Source organism: Neoarius graeffei, chromosome 22 (genome assembly GCF_027579695.1).
Source record: "Neoarius graeffei isolate fNeoGra1 chromosome 22, fNeoGra1.pri, whole genome shotgun sequence".
NCBI classification, from domain to species: domain Eukaryota; kingdom Metazoa; phylum Chordata; class Actinopteri; order Siluriformes; family Ariidae; genus Neoarius; species Neoarius graeffei.
Window position 1 is genome coordinate 8,302,126 of NC_083590.1, and position 19,867 is coordinate 8,321,992.

At 47.1% G+C, this 19,867-nt stretch overlaps 1 protein-coding gene across 1 annotated transcript in view; it reads left to right on the plus strand.

Moving 5' to 3' along the window:
* Nucleotides 1-14,767, plus strand: part of LOC132870610 (forkhead box protein K2-like) — a 21,379-nt gene extending 6,612 nt beyond the window's left edge. The window contains exons 2-9 of the mRNA XM_060904317.1: nt 1,849-2,040; nt 11,546-11,693; nt 11,788-11,934; nt 12,071-12,264; nt 13,341-13,543; nt 13,630-13,818; nt 13,934-14,128; nt 14,339-14,767. Coding sequence (XP_060760300.1) covers nt 1,849-2,040; nt 11,546-11,693; nt 11,788-11,934; nt 12,071-12,264; nt 13,341-13,543; nt 13,630-13,818; nt 13,934-14,128; nt 14,339-14,526 — 1,456 coding nt within the window. The 3' untranslated portion in view covers nt 14,527-14,767. The remainder of the gene's footprint in view (nt 1-1,848; nt 2,041-11,545; nt 11,694-11,787; nt 11,935-12,070; nt 12,265-13,340; nt 13,544-13,629; nt 13,819-13,933; nt 14,129-14,338) is intronic.
* The last annotated feature ends 5,100 nt before the right edge of the window (nt 14,768-19,867 follow it).

Consider the following 19,867-nt stretch of genomic DNA (forward strand, 5'->3'; position numbering starts at 1 on the left):
TGGCCACGGGGCTCGAACCCAGACCTTCTTGCTGTGAGGCGGCAGCGCTAACCACTACACCACCGTGCCACCCCGATTTAATTAATTTAGCATTTATTTTTCTATATAATTCACTCAGAGCCCTGGTGTGTGTGTGTGTGTGTGTGTGTGTCACACATTACTTTTACTGCTTTAATGACTGTATGTGTGTAAACGATAAAGGTCGGTGCAGTAGAGTAAATAAACAACCCGGGTCTTGGACACAGTGTCAAGGTTGATGTTCGCTCTCTCTGCGTGTGTGTGTGTGTGAGAGAGAGAAAACCAGCGTTTCGCCTCACACACTGAGACAAAACACTTTACTGTCATAACCAGAGAGATTATGTGTACACACACACACCACACCCACTTCCTTGTTTGTCTTTAACAGAAGGTGTGTGTGTGTGCGCGATGTGAATTAGAGTAACAGTTATTTAATAAATGCAGGACGAAGGTCAAAATGGCTGAAAAACCAGATTTAAATCCTGCGAACAATTTGTGAAGCAAAAAAAAAAAAAAAAAAACGTGTATAGATATCTATCTCACCGAACACTTTATTAGGAACACCCCGATATCCACCCGCTGTTCTGTTTTCTGCAGGTCTCTCATCAGCCGATCGCTCGATGCATCAAATCACGCAGATACAAATCAAGAGCTTCAGTTAATGTTCACAATGTTCAAACATCAGAACGGGAAACAGTGTGATCTCACAGTGAAGTGTGACTTTCTCTCTCTCTCTCTCTCTCTCTCTGCGGTCTGGGTGTTGGTTTGAGCCAGGTGAGCATTTTTAGTTTGAGTATTTCCGAACCTGCTGATCTCCTCCTGGGGTTTTCACACACAATCAACAGTCTGTAGAGTTTACACAGAATGGTGCAGAAAACAAAAAACACTGAGTGAGTGAGCGCCAGTTCTGTGGGTGGAAACCAACGCCTTGTTGATAAGAGAGGGTCAGAGATCAGAAAATGGACAGATTGGTTCGAGCTTTTTTTGCCAGGAAGGATATAGTAACTCATATAATCACTCTTTACAACCGTGGTGAGCAGAAAAGCATCTCAGCATGCAACGGAGAGAGAAGAACACACTGGGTTCCACTCCTGCAGCCAAGAACAGGGATCTTAGACTCAACAACAAGTTCCTATTAAAGTGGCCGGTGAGTGTGTTTATGGGTGTGCCTTGGTGAGATTTTAAAATGCATAACAGAGGCTCCTTGTCAGGACGTGTTTAAATTTTTTTTCCCTCTGCCGTAATGTTTACACGGACACACACTGTTTTGGGACAGGAGTATCGCGAGACAGCGTGGTTTCGCTCCAGTTCTCAGTGTTCAGAAGAAACCAGGCCTGTGTGTGTGTGTTCATGAACATTCAGCCAAGCTGAAGTGTAATAATGTGCTCAGACGGCTGCTGAACGCACCAATCACACGGCTCAGAGACTGTCCTCATGGGCGTGGCCTAATATTCTAATGAGCCCTACAGCTGAGACTCCTGTGACGCCACTCGAGCAGCATCGAAGCTCCATGTAGCAAGCACGGGGCACGTCGTAAAACATGGCTGACGCCAGCCAATCAGCTTTCAGCGCTCGGTGGGCGGGGTTAGAATTGATGTATCGTCTCGAATCCTTGACATGGGGTTTGTTTTTGATCTCGTGTTCTGTGGAACTTTGTGAGAACTTCTGAAGGGTGTTTGGACCCCACAGATCACTGGTTGTGTGGACAGCTGGAAAACACACACACACACACACACACACACACACACACACACACACAAAACTGCCAGAGCTTCATTGCGAGACACACCACTACCCTGAGAGATGTATGGTGTGTGTGTGTGTGTGCAGGTGCACGTTCCGTTTTCCCAGTACAAGCATAAAGATCACCTTCACGGCGTTGGGGCGGGTGAAGAAGGAGCCAAAAGAGGCGGAGTCTCCGGTGAAGGCGGTGCAGCCTCAGATCTCCCCGCTGTCAATCAACATCCCTGATAACATCACACACCTCATGAGCCCTCTGCCTTCGCCCACTGGGACCATCAGGTACGTGTACACACACACACGCGCACTTTGAGAACCGTTATTTAAATCCGTCTAAGGACGTTTTGTCGTGAATTTTCCGCAGCCTGACCGCTGAAACCTGTACAGACCGAATAACCAGTAAAATAACTTTCCTCATGTTGGACTGTGATTTCCAGAATTAAAACTAAACCCCATCACTGACTCCACTTTCCAAAACCACTGCGGTCGACACCGAGTGCGATGTCTCGCGGTTAATCATAAAGCCTCGGGAGTGAGTTTCCTGCTCAGACACACACCACTCCGGCGTGTTCCGAGCCGTGTATCTGTCAGGACGCTTTGGAACCTGTGACTGTGATGGAGGAGGCTGAGCAGCGCGATGGAGTTATTGAGTTGGGATTCGATAAATGACGCCACGGTACGCTTCTGACAGAGTCAGACATCTCATCTCATCTCATTATCTGTAGCCGCTTTATCCTTCTACAGGGTCGCAGGCAAGCTGGAGCCTATCCCAGCTGACTACGGGCGAAAGGCGGGGTACACCCTGGACAAGTCGCCAGGTCATCACAGGGCTGACACATAGACACAGACAACCATTCACACTCACATTCACACCTACGGTCAATTTAGAGTCACCAGTTAACCTAACCTGCATGTCTTTGGACTGTGGGGGAAACCGGAGCACCCGGAGGAAACCCATGCGGACACCATGCAAACTCCGCACAGAAAGGCCCTCGCCGGCCACGGGGCTCGAACCCGGACCTTCTTGCTGTGAGGCGACAGTGCTAACCACTACGCTACCATGCTGCCCGCAAATATTTTACAAATTTTAAATTATTTTTAATTATCTTTTTATTTTCCAAAATTATTTTTTTCCTCTTCAGGAAGAAATCCGATGCACGTTTAAGTAAAAATAAAACATTTATGTTTGTAGACGTTAACAATTACTCACCAAAGTCCAAGTTATTATTCCTCGATGTTCACTGAGACTGAAGTGCATCATTGTTTTAGTATAAATACACAGGTGAGCATTTAAAAAAAATCATATTTAAAAAAAAAAAAAACATTTCAAGCTTCAAAAGTAACGGTGCGTCACTGATCTACGCCGAGTCGCATAAACCACTTTCTTTTGAAATAAAAATAAATCCCAGTTCCACCTTCCCTTTGAACAGTTTAGACCAAACTTCAGAGCATCTTTAGTGCTTTTAGGAACAGAATTGTCTTTCATCGTTAGGGCCGGAGGACTGGAGGTACACGGCCCTGTTGTTCTCTGAAGGATTCTTCTTCAAGGCTTGTCCATTTTTGAAATGGTTCCCATGGGTGAAAACTCATGAAATTTGGTACACATGTCAGTCCTGGTCATCGCTCCTCAGAGACGGACGTTTGGCTCCGGGTCTGTCTAGGGGACTCCGTAGTGCCCCCGCATGTCATTGAGACTTTTGCCTGGTGTATACAACCCCGATTCCAAAAAAGTTGGGACAAAGTACAAATTGTAAATAAAAACAGAATGCAATAATTTACAAATCTCAAAAACTGATATTGTATTGACAATAGAACATAGACAACATATCAAATGTCGAAAGTGAGACATTTTGAAATTTCATGCCAAATATTGGCTCATTTGAAATTTCATGACAGCAACACATCTCAAAAAAGTTGGGACAGGGGCAATAAGAGGCTGGAAAAGTTAAAGGTACAAAAAAGGAACAGCTGGAGGACCAAATTGCAACTCATTAGGTCAATTGGCAATAGGTCATTAACATGACTGGGTATAAAAAGAGCATCTTGGAGTGGCAGCGGCTCTCAGAAGTAAAGATGGGAAGAGGATCACCAATCCCCCTAATTCTGCACCGACAAATAGTGGAGCAATATCAGAAAGGAGTTCGACAGTGTCAAATTGCAAAGAGTTTGAACATATCATCATCTACAGTGCATAATATCATCAAAAGATTGAGAGAATCTGGAAGAATCTCTGTGCATAAGGGTCAAGGCCGGAAAACCATACTGGGTGCCCGTGATCTAAGGGCCCTTAGATGGCACTGCATCACATACAGGCATGCTTCTGTATTGGAAATCACAAAATGGGCTCAGGAATATTTCCAGAGAACATTATCTGTGAACACAATTCACCGTGCCATCCGCCATTGCTAGCTAAAACTCTATAGTTCAAAGAAGAAGCCGTATCTAAACATGATCCAGAAGCGCAGACGTCTTCTCTGGGCCAAGGCTCATTTAAAATGGACTGTGGCAAAGTGGAAAACTGTTCTGTGGTCAGACGAATCAAAATTTGAAGTTCTTTATGGAAATCAGGGACGCCGTGTCATTCGGACTAAAGAGGAGAAGGACGACCCAAGTTGTTATCAGCGCTCAGTTCAGAAGCCTGCATCTCTGATGGTATGGGGTTGCATTAGTGCATGTGGCATGGGCAGCTTACACATCTGGAAAGACACCATCAATGCTGAAAGGTATATCCAGGTTCTAGAGCAACATATGCTCCCATCCAGACGACGTCTCTTTCAGGGAAGACCTTGCATTTTCCAACATGACAATGCCAAACCACATACTGCAGCAATTACAGCATCATGGCTGCGTAGAAGAAGGGTCCGGGTACTGAACTGGCCAGCCTGCAGTCCAGATCTTTCACCCATAGAAAACATTTGGCGCATCATAAAACGGAAGATACGACAAAAAAGACCTAAGACAGTTGAGCAACTAGAATCCTACATTAGACAAGAATGGGTTAACATTCCTATCCCTAAACTTGAGCAACTTGTCTCCTCAGTCCCCAGACGTTTACAGACTGTTGTAAAGAGAAAAGGGGATGTCTCACAGTGGTAAACATGGCCTTGTCCCAACTTTTTTGAAATGTGTTGTCATGAAATTTAAAATCACCTAATTTTTCTCTTTAAATGATACATTTTCTCAGTTTAAACATAAACTGAGATGTTTCTATGTTCTATTCTGAATAAAATATGGAATTTTGAAACTTCCACATCATTGTATTCCATTTTTATTTACAATTTGTTCTTTGTCCCAACTTTTTTGGAATCGGGGTTGTAGTTTCACCTATCCGTGTCAAATTTTGTGGGTGTGTGCGGTGCCCCGAGACCAACAGAATTGTAACGTATGTTGTATTAGAGAGTCAGTGAAGGTTCTCAGTCGTCCAGGTCATCGTAAATTGTCAGTGCTAAAGAAGGTGTAGCGGTTCTGTATTGGTGGGTGGAGCACAGAGGACGGCAGGACAGAGATCAGGTTCAAAATAGCGTTTATTGCTACACTTTTCAGTTTCGCAATTCTGAACTCGAACAGACACACACACGACTGGCATCTTGTTCAGGGATCCTTTCTGCTCTCGTTTTCCCTCCTTATATAGGGCGTGGTCACTGGGAAGACACACAAACACAGTTTAATTGCTCTCAGGTGTAGTGATTCTGCCACTTACCTTCCCTGACTCCGCCCTCCTGTCACAGACCGGCGCTTGACCACGCCCTCGCTGCCACATACCCCCACCGCCCGACTCAGGCCGGGCGGCCGTCCGGCCTGCAGCCGACTCCTCCTCCTCCCCCCCCCCCCCCCCCCCCCCCCTTGACGGGAGAGGAAGTCCGCCATGACCATCTGCACTCCCGGCCTGTGGACCACCTTGAAATTAAAGGGCTGGAGTGCCAGATACCAACGGGTGATCCGCGCGTTGGCATCCTTCATGCGGTGGAGCCACTGGAGGGGCGCGTGGTCTGAACAGAGGGTGAAAGGGCGCCCCAGCAGGTAGTACCGGAGGGCGAGGACCGCCCACTTGATGGCCAGACACTCTTTCTCTATGGTGCTGTAGCGCCCGTCACGCACCGACAGCTTCCTGCTGATATACAGGACGGGGCGGTCCTCCCCCTCCACCTCCTGGGACAAAACCGCCCCCAGCCCTCTGTCCAATGCATCGGTCTGCAACATAAAGGGGAGAGAAAAGTCAGGGGAGTGTAAAAGTGGCCCCCACACAGTGCAGCCTTTACCTCAGAAAAAGCCCTCTGGCATTGCTCCGTCCACTGGATCAGATCTGGTGCCCCCTTTTTAGTAAGATCAGTCAGCGGGCTGGTGACGTCCAAATAATTAGGTATAAACCTACGGTAATAGCCAGCCAGCCCCAGGAACTGTCTCACCCCCTTTTTGGTCTTGGGCCTCGGGCAGGCCGCAATTGCTGCCGTCTTATTAATTTGGGGACGCACCTGCCCGTTGCCCAAGTGGAAGCCCAGATACCGTACTTCCACCCGCCCAGTCGCACACTTCTTTGGGTTGGCTGTGAGCCCCGCTCGCCTCAGCGACCTAAGGACGGCCCTTAGATGTTTGAGGTGCCTCGGCCAGTCATTACTATAGATGATGATGTCATCTAGGTAAGCGGCCGCATACGTGGCGTGGGGGTGGAGGACCCTGTCCATCAGCCGCTGAAACGTAGTGGGCGCCCCAAACAGCCCAAAAGGAAGTGTGATGAATTGGTGTAATCCGAACGGTGTGGAAAAGGCCATTTTTTCTCGGGATAGAGGAGTCAAGGGGATCTGCCAGTATCCCTTTGTCAGATCCAGTGCCGAATAAAAGTGAGCCATGCCTAGTCGATCGAGCAACTCATCAATCCGAGGCATTGGGTACGCATCAAATTTAGACACCGCGTTGACTTTTCTATAGTCCACACAGAACCGGACTGACCCGTCGGCCTTGGGTACCAAGACCACCGGGCTGCTCCAGTCACTGTGGGACTCCTCGACGATGCCCATTTCGAGCATGGCCTCGAGTTCTTCCCGAACCACCTTTTTTTTGTGTTTGGGTAGCCTGTAAGGGCGGCTATGCTCTACCACTCCCGGGGGCGTCTCTATGTGGTGCTCTATGAGGTTAGTGCGACCGGGCAGGGGCGAGAACACATCCGAAAACTCGGTCTGCAACTGGGCGACCTCCGCGAGCTGGGTCGGGGAGAGGTGGTCTCCACAGGGGACCGGAGCGATACCCGACGCCAATGCCCCTTTTTGAACCTCCGGCCCCAGCTCCGCCTTCTCCGGAACCACCGACACCAACGCCACGGGGACCTCCTCATTCCAGAGTTTAAGCAGATTGAGGTGGTAAATCTGTAGCGCCCCACCCCTGTCCGTTCGCCTCACCTCATAGTTGACGTCCCCAACTCGCCGTGTGACCTCAAAGGGTCCTTGCCACTTGGCGACCAATTTGGAGCTCAATGTGGGCAACAGTACGAGTACTTTATCTCCCGGTGCAAACTCTCTAAGGCGCGTACCCTTGTTGTACAGGCGGGTTTGCCGTTCTTGGGCCTGCTGCAAATTCTCCTGGGCTAAGTGGGTGAGGGTGTGGAGTTTTGCGCGCAGGTCCATAACGTATTGAATTTCGTTCTTGCTTTGTGAAGGTCCCTCCTCCCAATTTTCCCGCAGCACATCTAGAATGCCACACGGCTTACGCCCATATAATAATTCGAATGGGGAGAACCCCGTGGAGGCTTGGGGGACCTCTCGCACTGAAAACAGCAAGGGCTCGAGCCACTTATCCCAATTACGTGCGTCCTCACTTACGAATTTTTAAATTATATTTTTAAGGGTGCGGTTGAACCGTTCAACTAAGCCATCCGTTTGTGGGTGATACATGCTGGTGCGGATCGGCTTAATCCCCAATAACCCATGCAGTTCGCGCAGTGTCCGTGACATAAACGTGGTGCCTTGATCAGTCAGAATCTCTTTCGGGATTCCAACTCGGGAGATAACGTGGAAGAGCGCCTCCGCAATACTGCGTGCTGAGATATTGCGCAGAGGCACTGCTTCCGGGTATCGTGTTGCATAGTCCACCAGAACTAATATAAAGCGGTACCCTCGTGCTGACCGATCTAATGACCCGACGAGATCCATCCCAACTCTTTCAAACGGGGTCTCAATTAAAGGTAGAGGGCGCAAAGGCGCTTTTGGAATGGCCGCTGGATTTACTAACTGGCATTCGCGGCACGCCGTACACCACCTACAAACATCGCCGCGAATCCCCGGCCAATAGAATCAGGCCATTATTCGGGCTAGTGTCTTATCCTGCCCTAAGTGTCCAGCTATGGGATTAAAGTGAGCCGCCTGGAATACCAATTCCCGGCGGCTCTTTGGAATTAAAAGTTGCGTGACTCGCTCTTTAGTTTGAGTGTCCTGCGTCACTCAGTATAACCTATCCTTCATAATCGCAAAGTAGGGGAAGGATGGGGTGGCGTTCGGCTGGAGCGTTTGACCATCGATTACTCTCACTTGGTCAAACGCATGCCGCAGAGTCTCGTCTCGCGATTGCTCTAATGGGAAATCTGCGAGGGCTTCCCCAATAGAGAGAGGAGGGGCCGGCGGCTCCTCACTCTGATGCGGAGATGATGTAGACGGCTGTGACAGCTGCTCCCGCCAAAGCGACACCGGGACCTCCCCCTGCTAAATGGCAGGACCCACTCTCTACTAAGCGTGTCATTAAATCCCGGAATCCCGGCCAATCAGTCCCCAAAATTAAAGAGTGGGTAAGGCGAGGATTAACCGCCGCCTTCACTATAAATTTTTCCCCTCGAAAAAAAATGTGGACCAACACCGAAGGGTAGCTGTGAACGTCCCCGTGCACACACAACACCTTCACCCCCTGTGCTACCCCCAATGCCTCGTTTTGCACCAGGCTTTGGTGAATTGAGGTCTGATTAATACTGGAATCCACCAACGCCTGATATGTATCCCCTTGGATACTCACCGGTATGCGATACACTCCGGCCTGATTGAGGGCGGCTTCTGGCGCATCAGGGATCCGAACCACCGCGCCCACCTCCATTGCCGTGCACTGCTGTTGGAGGTGGCCCGGTTCCCCGCAGTGCCAGCAAACCGGCCCGGGCTTTCCCTCTGCACCGGTGTTCTGGGGCTCACTCACCTGACGGGGGGGAGAGACAGACACAGAAGGGAGAAATGGGAGGGCACCGCGGGTGCGGCGGGCCGGCTGGGGTGGTGCCGGCCCCCGCCTTCGCGGTGGGGGAATGGGGCGAGGACGGGACACAGGAGGAGGGAGAGAGAGAAGAGAAGAGGCGGTCTGCTGTCCTGCCGCTGGAACAGCCGCCCAATGGTCCTCCGCCAGCTCGATGGCCTGATCCAGTGACGCCGGGCGGTGGCACTGGACCCACTCTGTGGTTCCTGCTGGCAAGCGCGCAACGAACTGCTCCAGCACCACCTGATCGATGATCTCCTCGGCGTCACGGTTGTTGGCCCTCAGCCACCACCAGCAGGCGTCCCGGAGTTGCTGGCCAAACGCGAACGGCCGGCCGACTTCCTCCAAGCGCAAGGCACGGAAGCGCTGGCGCTGCTGTTCCGGGGTGCGCCCCACGCGCTGGAGGCCAGCCGGCGGTCGGCGGGGAGCTGTAGCGCGGCCAACTGTGCCTCTCCCGTTAGCAGGGGAAGGAGGCGCGCTGCTCCATCGGCCACCCCGAGGCCTCTGCGACTTGCTCGAAGAGCGTGATAAAAGCCTCGGGGTCGTCCTGCGGACCCATCTTGATTACGGTGAGGGGGGACGGGCCCGCGATGGGAGCGCTGGTGGACCCCGCCGACACGAGGAGGTGCCGGAACGCCTCCCGATCTTCTTGCTGGGCCAGCACCAGGGCCTCAAAGCGCCGTTCTTGTTCCTTTCGGAGGGTGACTAGCGCCTGGGGCTGGCATTGTTGGGCGGTGGCGAGGGCGTGGACCAGGTCGGCGAACGGGGAGGACTCCATGGGGCTGATCAGCTGCTGTGCTCCACAATTCTTCTCCCTGGTTTCAGCACCACTGTAGCGGTTCAGTATTGGTGGGTGGAGCACAGAGGACGGCAGGACAGAGATCAGGTTCAAAATAGCGTTTATTGCTACACTTTTCAGTTTCGCAATTCTGAACTCGAACAGACACACACACAACTGGCGGTCTTGTTCAGGGATCCTTTCTGCTCTCGTTCTCCCTCCTTATATAGGGCGCGGTCACTGGGAAGACACACAAACACAGGTTAATTGCTCTCAGGTGTAGTGATTCTGCCACTTACCTTCCCTGACTCCGCCCTCCTGTCACAGACCGGCGCTTGACCACACCCCCGCTGCCACAGAAGGCAACGGGACTCGCCTGAAATCCTTGAAGGTGTTTCATCGCCCATCCGAAAGGCTGCTTGAGTTCTGTCTGATTAGTGGGGAGTTCCAGGTCTTTATCCTCGAGTGGACCAAAAGCAGCCCTGAGGAGAGTCGTTGAGGTCACATTACATTACATTACGTTACATTGTATTCACCGTACTCAACAGGAAGTGAGTTATTTTTGGTTTTGCGCGTTTTGACATATTACGTTTTGACGTTCTCCTCCGAAGCAGTTTGTTGGATTCATGCCAGATTTGGTATACTGGAGGCACTCGGGCCCTTCGTCGCCACTTGCGGCTATAATTTTTGTAATTCTTCCTGACTTACAGTGACGACGCGATTGGCCGCCATTTTCAAATCTCTCGACCAATCAGAGCGCACAATTTCCTACAATCACCTCAGTATTTATACTAAATGCAGTTATGTGGAAATTTTGACACGGGGACTGTGGAAATCAGCAAGAGGAAAGAGTGATATCAGGAATAAAATAAAATGCGTACATGGACGAGGTAACAATCAAGTAATAAATATATATATAAGTGCAAAGGAACGTAGTAAATAAGGAAAGTAATAAAGAACATGCCACAGCGAGTGTGAGAACAGGTTGTTTTGTGATCCGTTTTATCATTTCATTCATTACTGAGAGCAAATGGATGGGGTAAAAGGGTTCCAATACTTCTAGTCAGTGATGTATATTTTCGTAAATTTAAAAATACAAAGAGAGCACAGCTGTCTCCTAGTCTGTGACATTTGAGAGCGTTTAAAACAGGAAGCAGTAACCTGTACGTGATATGGAGAAAGTGTGTGTGATATATATAATATATTTATAAATTTTTAAATTTACTCCAACTTTGAGCTGATGGGCGTGGCCAGTTCTGCGGGTTGATCTAATACAGATTAACGAACATGGACGTATATAAATAAATAACACAAGTGAAGAAAATCCTCTCCTTTCTACCAAACCACACTCATTCCTAAGCACACATTAGGACTTTCGCGAGCACACACTGCTCCACGAGAGTGAGGTGAGAGGGGAAGTTCGGCAGAGTGCGCTGAGGCTGGCCACGCCCGTCAGACTCATGCGGTCCAGTTCTCCAACAAACAAACCCTTTGACCTGACGATTGATCGAAAAGCATAGTGCCCGAGTGTCATTTTAACCTGAAGTAGAGCTCCAAAGTCGGCTAAACTGACCGTCCTCTGCTGCCTCTTTCTTTAGCTCTGTGGATCAGAGGTTTGGAGCTGATGGTGGTGGTGATGATGGTGGTCGCTTGCTTCATTGGTGCAGATGATTTCCATTGTGTTAATAGCGCAGGGTGTCTGTGGAGGAATGTGATCACATGACCAGTGTGCTCTCTGTGTATTATAAAGCTGTGACAGCTCTGAGAATCATCTCTCTCTCTCTCTCTCAGTGCTGCTAACTCGTGTCCGTCGAGTCCCCGCGGTGCCGGGTCTTCGGGTTACAAAGTGGGCCGGATCATGTCCTCAGACCTGCACCTGATGAACGATAACTCTCACTCGGAGAATGATAAAGAGGCTTCAGGAGGAGACAGTCCCAAAGTAAGAGCTCTCACACACGTGTGTGTGTGTGTGTGTGTGTGTGTGTGTGTGTGTGTGTGTTATAAAGGTGTGTTCTCTCCGTTTGTCTCTGCAGGATGATGCTAAACCTCCGTACTCGTACGCGCAGCTGATCGTGCAGGCCATCACGCTCACACCGGACAAACAGCTCACACTCAATGGCATCTACACACACATCACCAAGAACTACCCCTACTACAGGAGTGCAGATAAGGGCTGGCAGGTCAGACACACCACACACACACACACACACACCATTTTACCTCGCAGCGCTGATGAATCCTGGATTTTGATTGGTCAGAAGGTGTTATTTTACGAGGAACACATGACTCGTTTGTGTGCGCGTGTGTGTATTGCAGAACTCGATCCGGCACAACCTGTCTCTGAACCGGTACTTCTTCAAGGTGCCGCGCTCTCAGGAGGAGCCGGGGAAGGGCTCGTTCTGGAGGATAGATCCGTCCTCGGAGGGGAAGCTCCTCGACCAGGCCTTCCGAAAGCGCAGACCGCGCGGCGTGCCCTGCTTCAGGACCCCCCCCGGACGGCTCTCCTCCAGGTGGGCGGAGCTTACAGATAAATTCAACGCGCTTATTCATTCCGTCACGCAGCCGTACTACTGTTCGGAATGATCAGTGCGGTGCTTTGGCTCCACCTGGTGGCTGTGTCCTGATATTACAGCTTCATTTCCACACGAAAGAAAAAGCAAAGAGGAAAGAATTAAACGATTCTTTACCTTTTGTTGTTCCTTCTTCCTTACATCACATTGTTTGTTTTCTACATTGATTTATTGCGCTTATATTAAAGCATAATTTTGTACATTTATTCATTACTTCTTACATCAGTGCTTTGTTCCTCGACTTTTTTTTTTAATTAATTGTTTTGGGGTTTTATTTATTTTTATAATTTTATCTTTACTTTTTCTTTAGCATTTACAATTGCTTAAATAAGTTTTTTTTGGTTGATTTATTTATTCTTTTGCTTATTTATTTTGTTTATTAGATCAGTTTTTTTATGGTTTTCTTTTTTTAATTTTGCATTAGTTTTATTTTTTTTTTATTATTTCTTGCAACTTTTTGGTTTGTTTATTTTTCTTTTTGCATATTCATGTTTTTACATTTCTTTCATTATTTCCTACATCAGAGTTGTTCCTTTACTACCTTTTAATTAATTTTATATTACCTTTTTTTATCTTTATCATTCGCATTTACAGTTTCTTAAATCATTTCGTTTTTTTAATTATTTTGTTTTCATTATATGTTTAGGGTTTTTTTTAATCTGTTTTGTTTTTATTCTGTTTATTTTTGCAAATTTCAGGCAGTTTGTTTCTCTTTTCCCTGACACATTTATTGCTTGTTTATCTTTTCATTTCGTTTTATTTTTTATTTTGCATGGTTTTTTTTTATTCTTTCTTGCAACTTTGTTCCTTTTTTGTTTTTTAGTTTTATTTTGTGGGTTTTTTTGTACTCTCTCTCTCTCTGTCTTTTCAGCTGAAAGTTATTGTATTTTCTGAAGAATGTAGCCTCCATTTTATATCAAAATAACCTGAACACAGAGTTTAATGCTTGCGCATGTTTCGATTGAAATTTATCTTTTTAATTTTTTAAAAATGTGTTCACTTTGACCTCGTTACAGGAGCGCCCCGTCGTCACCCAGCCATTCTGGGGTTCTCTCCGCCCACTCCAGCGGCGTCCACACCCCTGACAGCCTGTCACGAGAGGGCTCGCCTGTTCCCTTGGAGACAGACTCGGCCCCTGCCCCGCCCCCTGTCACTGTCGCTGCCATACAGCCGAAACTGGCCGTGATCCAGGAGGCTCACCTGGCACAGGCCACGCCCGGTACACGCTAATCTCAGCTAGCATGGAATACACCTCATACTGGACATGTATCCTGAACAAATAAACGTGTGTGTGTGTGTGTATAGGTTCCCCGGTGAGCAGTGCTCCGGTGTTTATCGCGGTTCAGAGACCCATGGTGTTCTCCTCCTCCTCGGCTGCTCCTCAGACGGTGATGCAGACTCTCCACGTTCTCCATCAGATCCCCATCAGTGCTGCTAAACCTCCAAACACACCTCAACCTCAGGAGAACGGAGCTGTGCACTCAGAGGGCAAAGGTCAGAGCTCATGCCTTGGTATACAGGCTGTAGAGCTGTGTGTTTGTGTGTGTGTGTGTGTGTGTTTGTGTGTGTGTGTTTTCACTCAGTTCGGTGTCTCTGTCTGCATCCGCAGTGAAAGTTGAAGCCGTCCCCACTATCACCCACACATCCTTTGGCTCGGCCAATCGGATCATCCAGAGCAGCACAGCCCCGCCCCTCCAGACGGTTACCATAGTGCAGCAAGCCCCACTGGGTCAGCACCAACTGCCCATCAGAACCATCACACAGAACGGCGCACACGCGCTGCCCGTCGCTACGGCTAGCACTGGTACACACACACACAGAGGACTTTTTAAAAAAAACATTTTTTTTATTTTAGAAATTTATATTCTATTTCTATTATTTCTTGACATTTAGATCTTAAATTTATTTTCTTCTTTATATTAGGTTTTGTTGACTTTTTTTAAAAATTTCACTTTGTTATTCTTACATTAATCTCGTTCTCTGTGTGTGTGTGTGTGTGTGTCCCCGCCCCCAGTGTCCAGTCCCCTCCAGCTGCTGGCGGCCCACGCAGCCGTCTCGGCGTCTCTGCCCACTAAACGACAGAACGGAGAGAGCGAGCAGCCAGAGAGTAAACGACAGAAACTGGAGGAGCAGCCCAGCACCGCCCCTGATCCTCATGGAACAGCTGGCGCGGACACGCCCACTGCTGTCAATCAGGACTAGGCATTAACATGAGCCACGCCCCCTTTCTCACAGCTCCACTTCTCATTGTCTGTCTCTCTTATTAACCCCTCCCCCATCATGTCCGTTACTGACTCTTCAATATAAAACCCTCGAACTGATGTCCTGCTGTTCCCAGGATCACAACTCCACCCACTTGCAGACTCCGCCCATCTCCTTTTCCGTTCATGAGGACGTTGGCGTTATTTCCTGTTTTACACCAAATACACATTTCTCCAACTTCCCAGAAGACTGCAGTGCATATTTACACACACACACAGACAGCACTTGCGATCTGAGCACGCGTGTGTGTGTGTGTGTGTGAAAGAGAGAGATGATATAGCTTGTACAAACGCACACATGATTTCCACCCAGAATCGTCTCCAGCGTCTCGTCCACATTCCACACCGCGGCAGCTCGTTTATATCAAGACTCACGAGAGACGACCAGCAACCTCACAAGTGTGTGTTTTGCGTAGTCTAGCTTTATTCATCAACTTAAGGGATCAAATCTTTGTGGCAGCTAAGCGCTCGCTCACTCCCTCTCTCTCTCTCTCTCTCTCACACACGCACACACACAGTGAGATCTGCAGTATTTTGTCATGCGGTGCGCACGTTGCACTTTGTGGATGTTTATAATGACATAAATTTTCCACGGAGTCATAGATCGATCTGAAGACTCGATCGTCTTCAGATTCACTTAGGAAAATAATTTTCTACTGGTTTTCTGTCAAGTTTTTCTTTCTAAGAAATCTTATATTTATAAATATCTGATCTTACGCAGTGGTGTGAAGATATGAAGTTTATCCTTAAGTGGTGAACATGTTCACGAGTGAGCGATGCAAACAAATGCAAAAACGTTTCACCAGTGGTGGATTTCCCAGTAAAACTCTATACGTTTTATATATTTATTCTAGTGGATGCGAGTGTTTTAACGGGAAATCCACCGCTCGTATTTTTGATCCGAGCTCCAAACGGGACACAGAGAACCAAAACCGCGACGTAAATCTCCGTCTGTCACTCGTGAGGAAATCGACGATAAATTGATGTTTTCATAAATTTGGCGACTTTTTGTTTGTGAATGTGTTGGGTTGAAGATACACTACCGTTCAAAAGTTTGGGGTCACCCAGACAATTTTGTGTTTTCCATGAAAAGTCACACTTTTATTTCCCACCATAAGTTGTAAAATGAATAGAAAATATAGTCGAGACATTTTTCTGGCCATTTTGAGCATTTAATCGACCCCACAAATGTGATGCTCCAGAAACTCAATCTGCTCAAAGGAAGGTCAGTTTTATAGCTTCTCTAAAGAGCTCAACTGTTTTCAGCTGTGCTAACATGATTGTACAAGGGTTTTCTAATCATCCATTAGCCTTCTGAGGCAATGAGCAAACACATTGTACCATTAGAACACTGGAGTGAGAGTTGCTGGAAATGGGCCTCTATACACCTATGGAGATATTGCACCAAAAACCAGACATTTGCAGCTCGAATAGTCATTTACCACATTAGCAATGTATAGAGTGGATTTCTGATTAGTTTAAAGTGAGCTTCATTGAAAAGAACAGTGCTTTTCTTTCAAAAATAAGGACATTTCAAAGTGACCCCAAACTTTTGAACGGTAGTGTATGAAGTTTATCTTCTCGTGTCGAAAAACTAACATTATTCGTACAAAATCCTCTGAGGGACATATTTAAATAATATTGTCTGGCTTTTTTTCATGGACTATCAGATATATTCCATTCAGCGAACAGGATAGTGAACGAGTCAAAGACGAGTAGCTGAATGGAATATATCTGATAGTCCATGAAAAAAAGCCATTATTATTTTTATTATTATTATTAAACATACCCATTCCTTTCGGGTGTTCAACACGTCTTTCTCTTTCAAAATCCTCTCAAAATCTAACGTAGGGGAGAGTGGGGAGGAGTGAGCCGCTTTTTTTTATTTTTGGACCCCTAGCCAAAATAAAAGGGCTGAAGTTAAAATGATCCTATGCAAATGAAAGGTATTCAGAGTAGTTGCAACACGAACCAAGTTGTACAACTAATCGTGCAACCATCAGTTCTATAGATGGGAGAAAAAGCCTGTTAATTTTATGGCTCACTCCTCCCGATCTAATGCCGCTTTTCCACTACAAACGCGGCTGAGCCGTGCCGTGCCGAGTCGAGCTGAGTCGAGCTGAGCGGGGCTGTTGGAGTTGCATTTCGACTACAACCGCGCTGAACCGTGCTGGCTGGAAGTGGGTGGACACATTGGGTGGAGTTAGCGAAAGTGGGTGGACGTCACGTGATGTTGTTAAGCAGCGCAAACAGTGACATCAGTGACAGTGGCGGAACAAGTCAGAGCCGGGCCGGGGGCGGGGCAAATGACCGGGCCCTTTATTAAAGCTTATCATAACATCATTTTAGGCTACAAAATGTCCGCAACTGCGGTGTTTACCAATTTCAACACTACCGGGTGCAACTATGTTATTTAGTACATCAAGTCCTTCAAACGAACATGTAACTCAGAAACAAAAAACATTAGGATACTGTACATGGCTCATAATAAAACATCAATAGCCTATACTGCGCACATTATTTGAAGGGCATACGAATGAGCGCTCAGAGGTTGCAACGCTGACAGGAAGAGTCAGAAATAAAAGGAGGGCGGTGCAAACCTCACTGAATGCACTGTGTTTACCAATTTCAACACTCCGGGGTGCAACTATGTTATTTTGTACATTAAGTCCTTCAAACGAACATGTAACTCAGAAACAAAAAAACATTAGGCGACATACTGTACATGGCTCATAATAAAACATCAATAGCCTACTGCGCGCATTATTTGAAGGGCATACGGCGAGCCTTGCGCTCCGCGAACTCGTCCACGATGCTCTGTATGTCACTGATTCAGTGAGCTTTTAAGCGGTAGTCTCACGACCCGGATAGTAAACAATAAACATGGAGGACATGGAGTCGTTAGTGTTGCTGGTCTTGGTGCTGTGGCTTGTTGTCACCGACAATGCCAACAGATACTGGCAAGAGCGTATAGATGAGGCGAGGCGCATAAGGCTTCAGAAATTCTCGTAATTCATAATTATTCTCCTTCCGGGTTTGCGGTGTTTACAGATCCCAGCGTGCTCGCGGGGCGTGTGTGGGCATGTGAGGACACGCCTCCTCACCAATCAGTGCACAGGGGAGTGTCTGCTCACGCCCCCAACCTCAGTCAGCACGGTTTGGCTCGCTTCAGCCCCACTCCAAAACGGTGCGAGTTTTAGGGGCTAAGCAGGGCTGAAACGAGCTGAGTCGTGCTGGTTTTTGGTAGTCGAAACGCGAGCCGTGTCGGGCTGAAGTGAGCTGAAGCGAGCTGAAGTGAGCTGAAAAAGGGTAGTGGAAAAGGGCCATAAGGGAGGTGTGAACCACCCCATGGGGAGGACTGGACCACTGGCTTGAAATCATGAACAAATGACATTTGTCATGAAATACAAACTTTTATTTGAACTGTAACAAATGAAACGTATTAAAAAAAAAAATAAATCAGACTGTAAAACTTGTAAAACAGTAAAGATATCAAAAAAATCTAAAATCTTAACATTTTTGTAGTTTGGTGCCATTCTTGCTTCCTCCAGGCCATTTTTTCTAGCATTGTCTACATAGCGTCTGAGGGTAGCACGTGGTATACCGGTTTGCTTTGCAACAGCACGGATACTTTCAGATCCTTCAAGAACACGTTTTGTAGCCCGTAACATGTCAGCAGCTGGCGTTGATCCAAACTTTTCCCTCTTTTTCTTGTACTGGAATGGCATGGTACTTTTTGGGAGTGACTGAAATGCAAGGAAATCCCATCACAATCAAATTAACAGCGTTTCAATTTTGGGTGATAGTTTAGAGAAAATTTGATCTTGATTAACAGGCAATATTGTTGCCCGGAGAGAAGAGATTTTACAATGGTAAGGGTTGGTAGGATTATTGGTAATCTGTGGATTATAGCCCCATACCTTAATTACATGTAAAACTATTAGTACGGTAATGTATCACCATGACACAAGATTAGTTAAGGGAGGAGTGGGCCACTGAAGGGAGGAGTGAGCCTAGGCTCACTCCTCCCATGCACTGTGTGGCTCACTCCTCCCAAAACGACCCGCCATTGCTTCTGATGTCGACCTACATTTGAACGGAAGGATGTGGCCCAGGTTATGTCATCACACAATACCATAGTACATGCCTAATAAACAACAACAACAATGTGATTGTTATCTTGGTTTATTAGACAATAGGATGAAAAAACATGTTAAGTGAAATATTTACTTACTACCTTGAATTTTAGACTTTTGTTCTCCTATTGTGAGCAGGGTGCCAGGCTTCCATCCACTGTGGGTTGAAGTCAGGGGAATTCCCTGGTTACTTCATATGACAAGTTAACTGGGATAAACCCTGGCTAAATTTAGAAAAATTTTAAATGGTTCACTTCTCCCCATGGCTCACTCCTCCCCACTCTCCCCTATTTAACAAAGCAAACCTGGTGGCCATGTTTGTTTGTTTACAAATTGTCCCAGTTGCTCGCTAGCGCGGAAGTTTTACATCTCCGACGTGTGACGTCATGTTGTCTTGACAACCATGCAATATCGTAAACCATATTCAACGCTCATTCTCCGTTGGGTAGAGTGACGTAATACATGCAGGATAAGCGATATGCTAACAATATCGCATGCTATCAAACCAAACAAATGAAACCCACTCGAAGGGAATAGAATGCGTGTTTTTATTCCATCGAAAAAGTGTCCTGGATGGATAATAATTCCCGATATTTCACTCCGATGACGTCACTCCCAGTGTTTTCCCGCTGATTAGACGTGCGTTGTCAAAATGGTGAACCGGTTCAAAGAAACATTACACGGTAGTGCGAAGATATGAAGTTCTTCGCGTCGCTCACTCATGAAACATGCAACCCCGATTCCAAAAAAGTTGGGACAAAGTACAAATTGTAAATATAAATGGAATGCAATAATTTACAAATCTCAAAAACTGATATTGTATTCACAATAGAACATAGACAACATATCAAATGTCGAAAGTGAGACATTTTGAAATTTCATGCCAAATATTGGCTCATTTGAAATTTCATGACAGCAACACATCTCAAAAAAGTTGGGACAGGGGCAATAAGAGGCTGGAAAAGTTAAAGGTACGAAAAAGGAACAGCTGGAGGACCAAATTGCAACTCATTAGGTCAACTGGCAATAGGTCATTAACATGACTGGGTATAAAAAGAGCATCTTGGAGTGGCAGCGGCTCTCAGAAGTAAAGATGGGAAGATGATCACCAATCCCCCTAATTCTGCGCCCACAAATAGTGGAGCA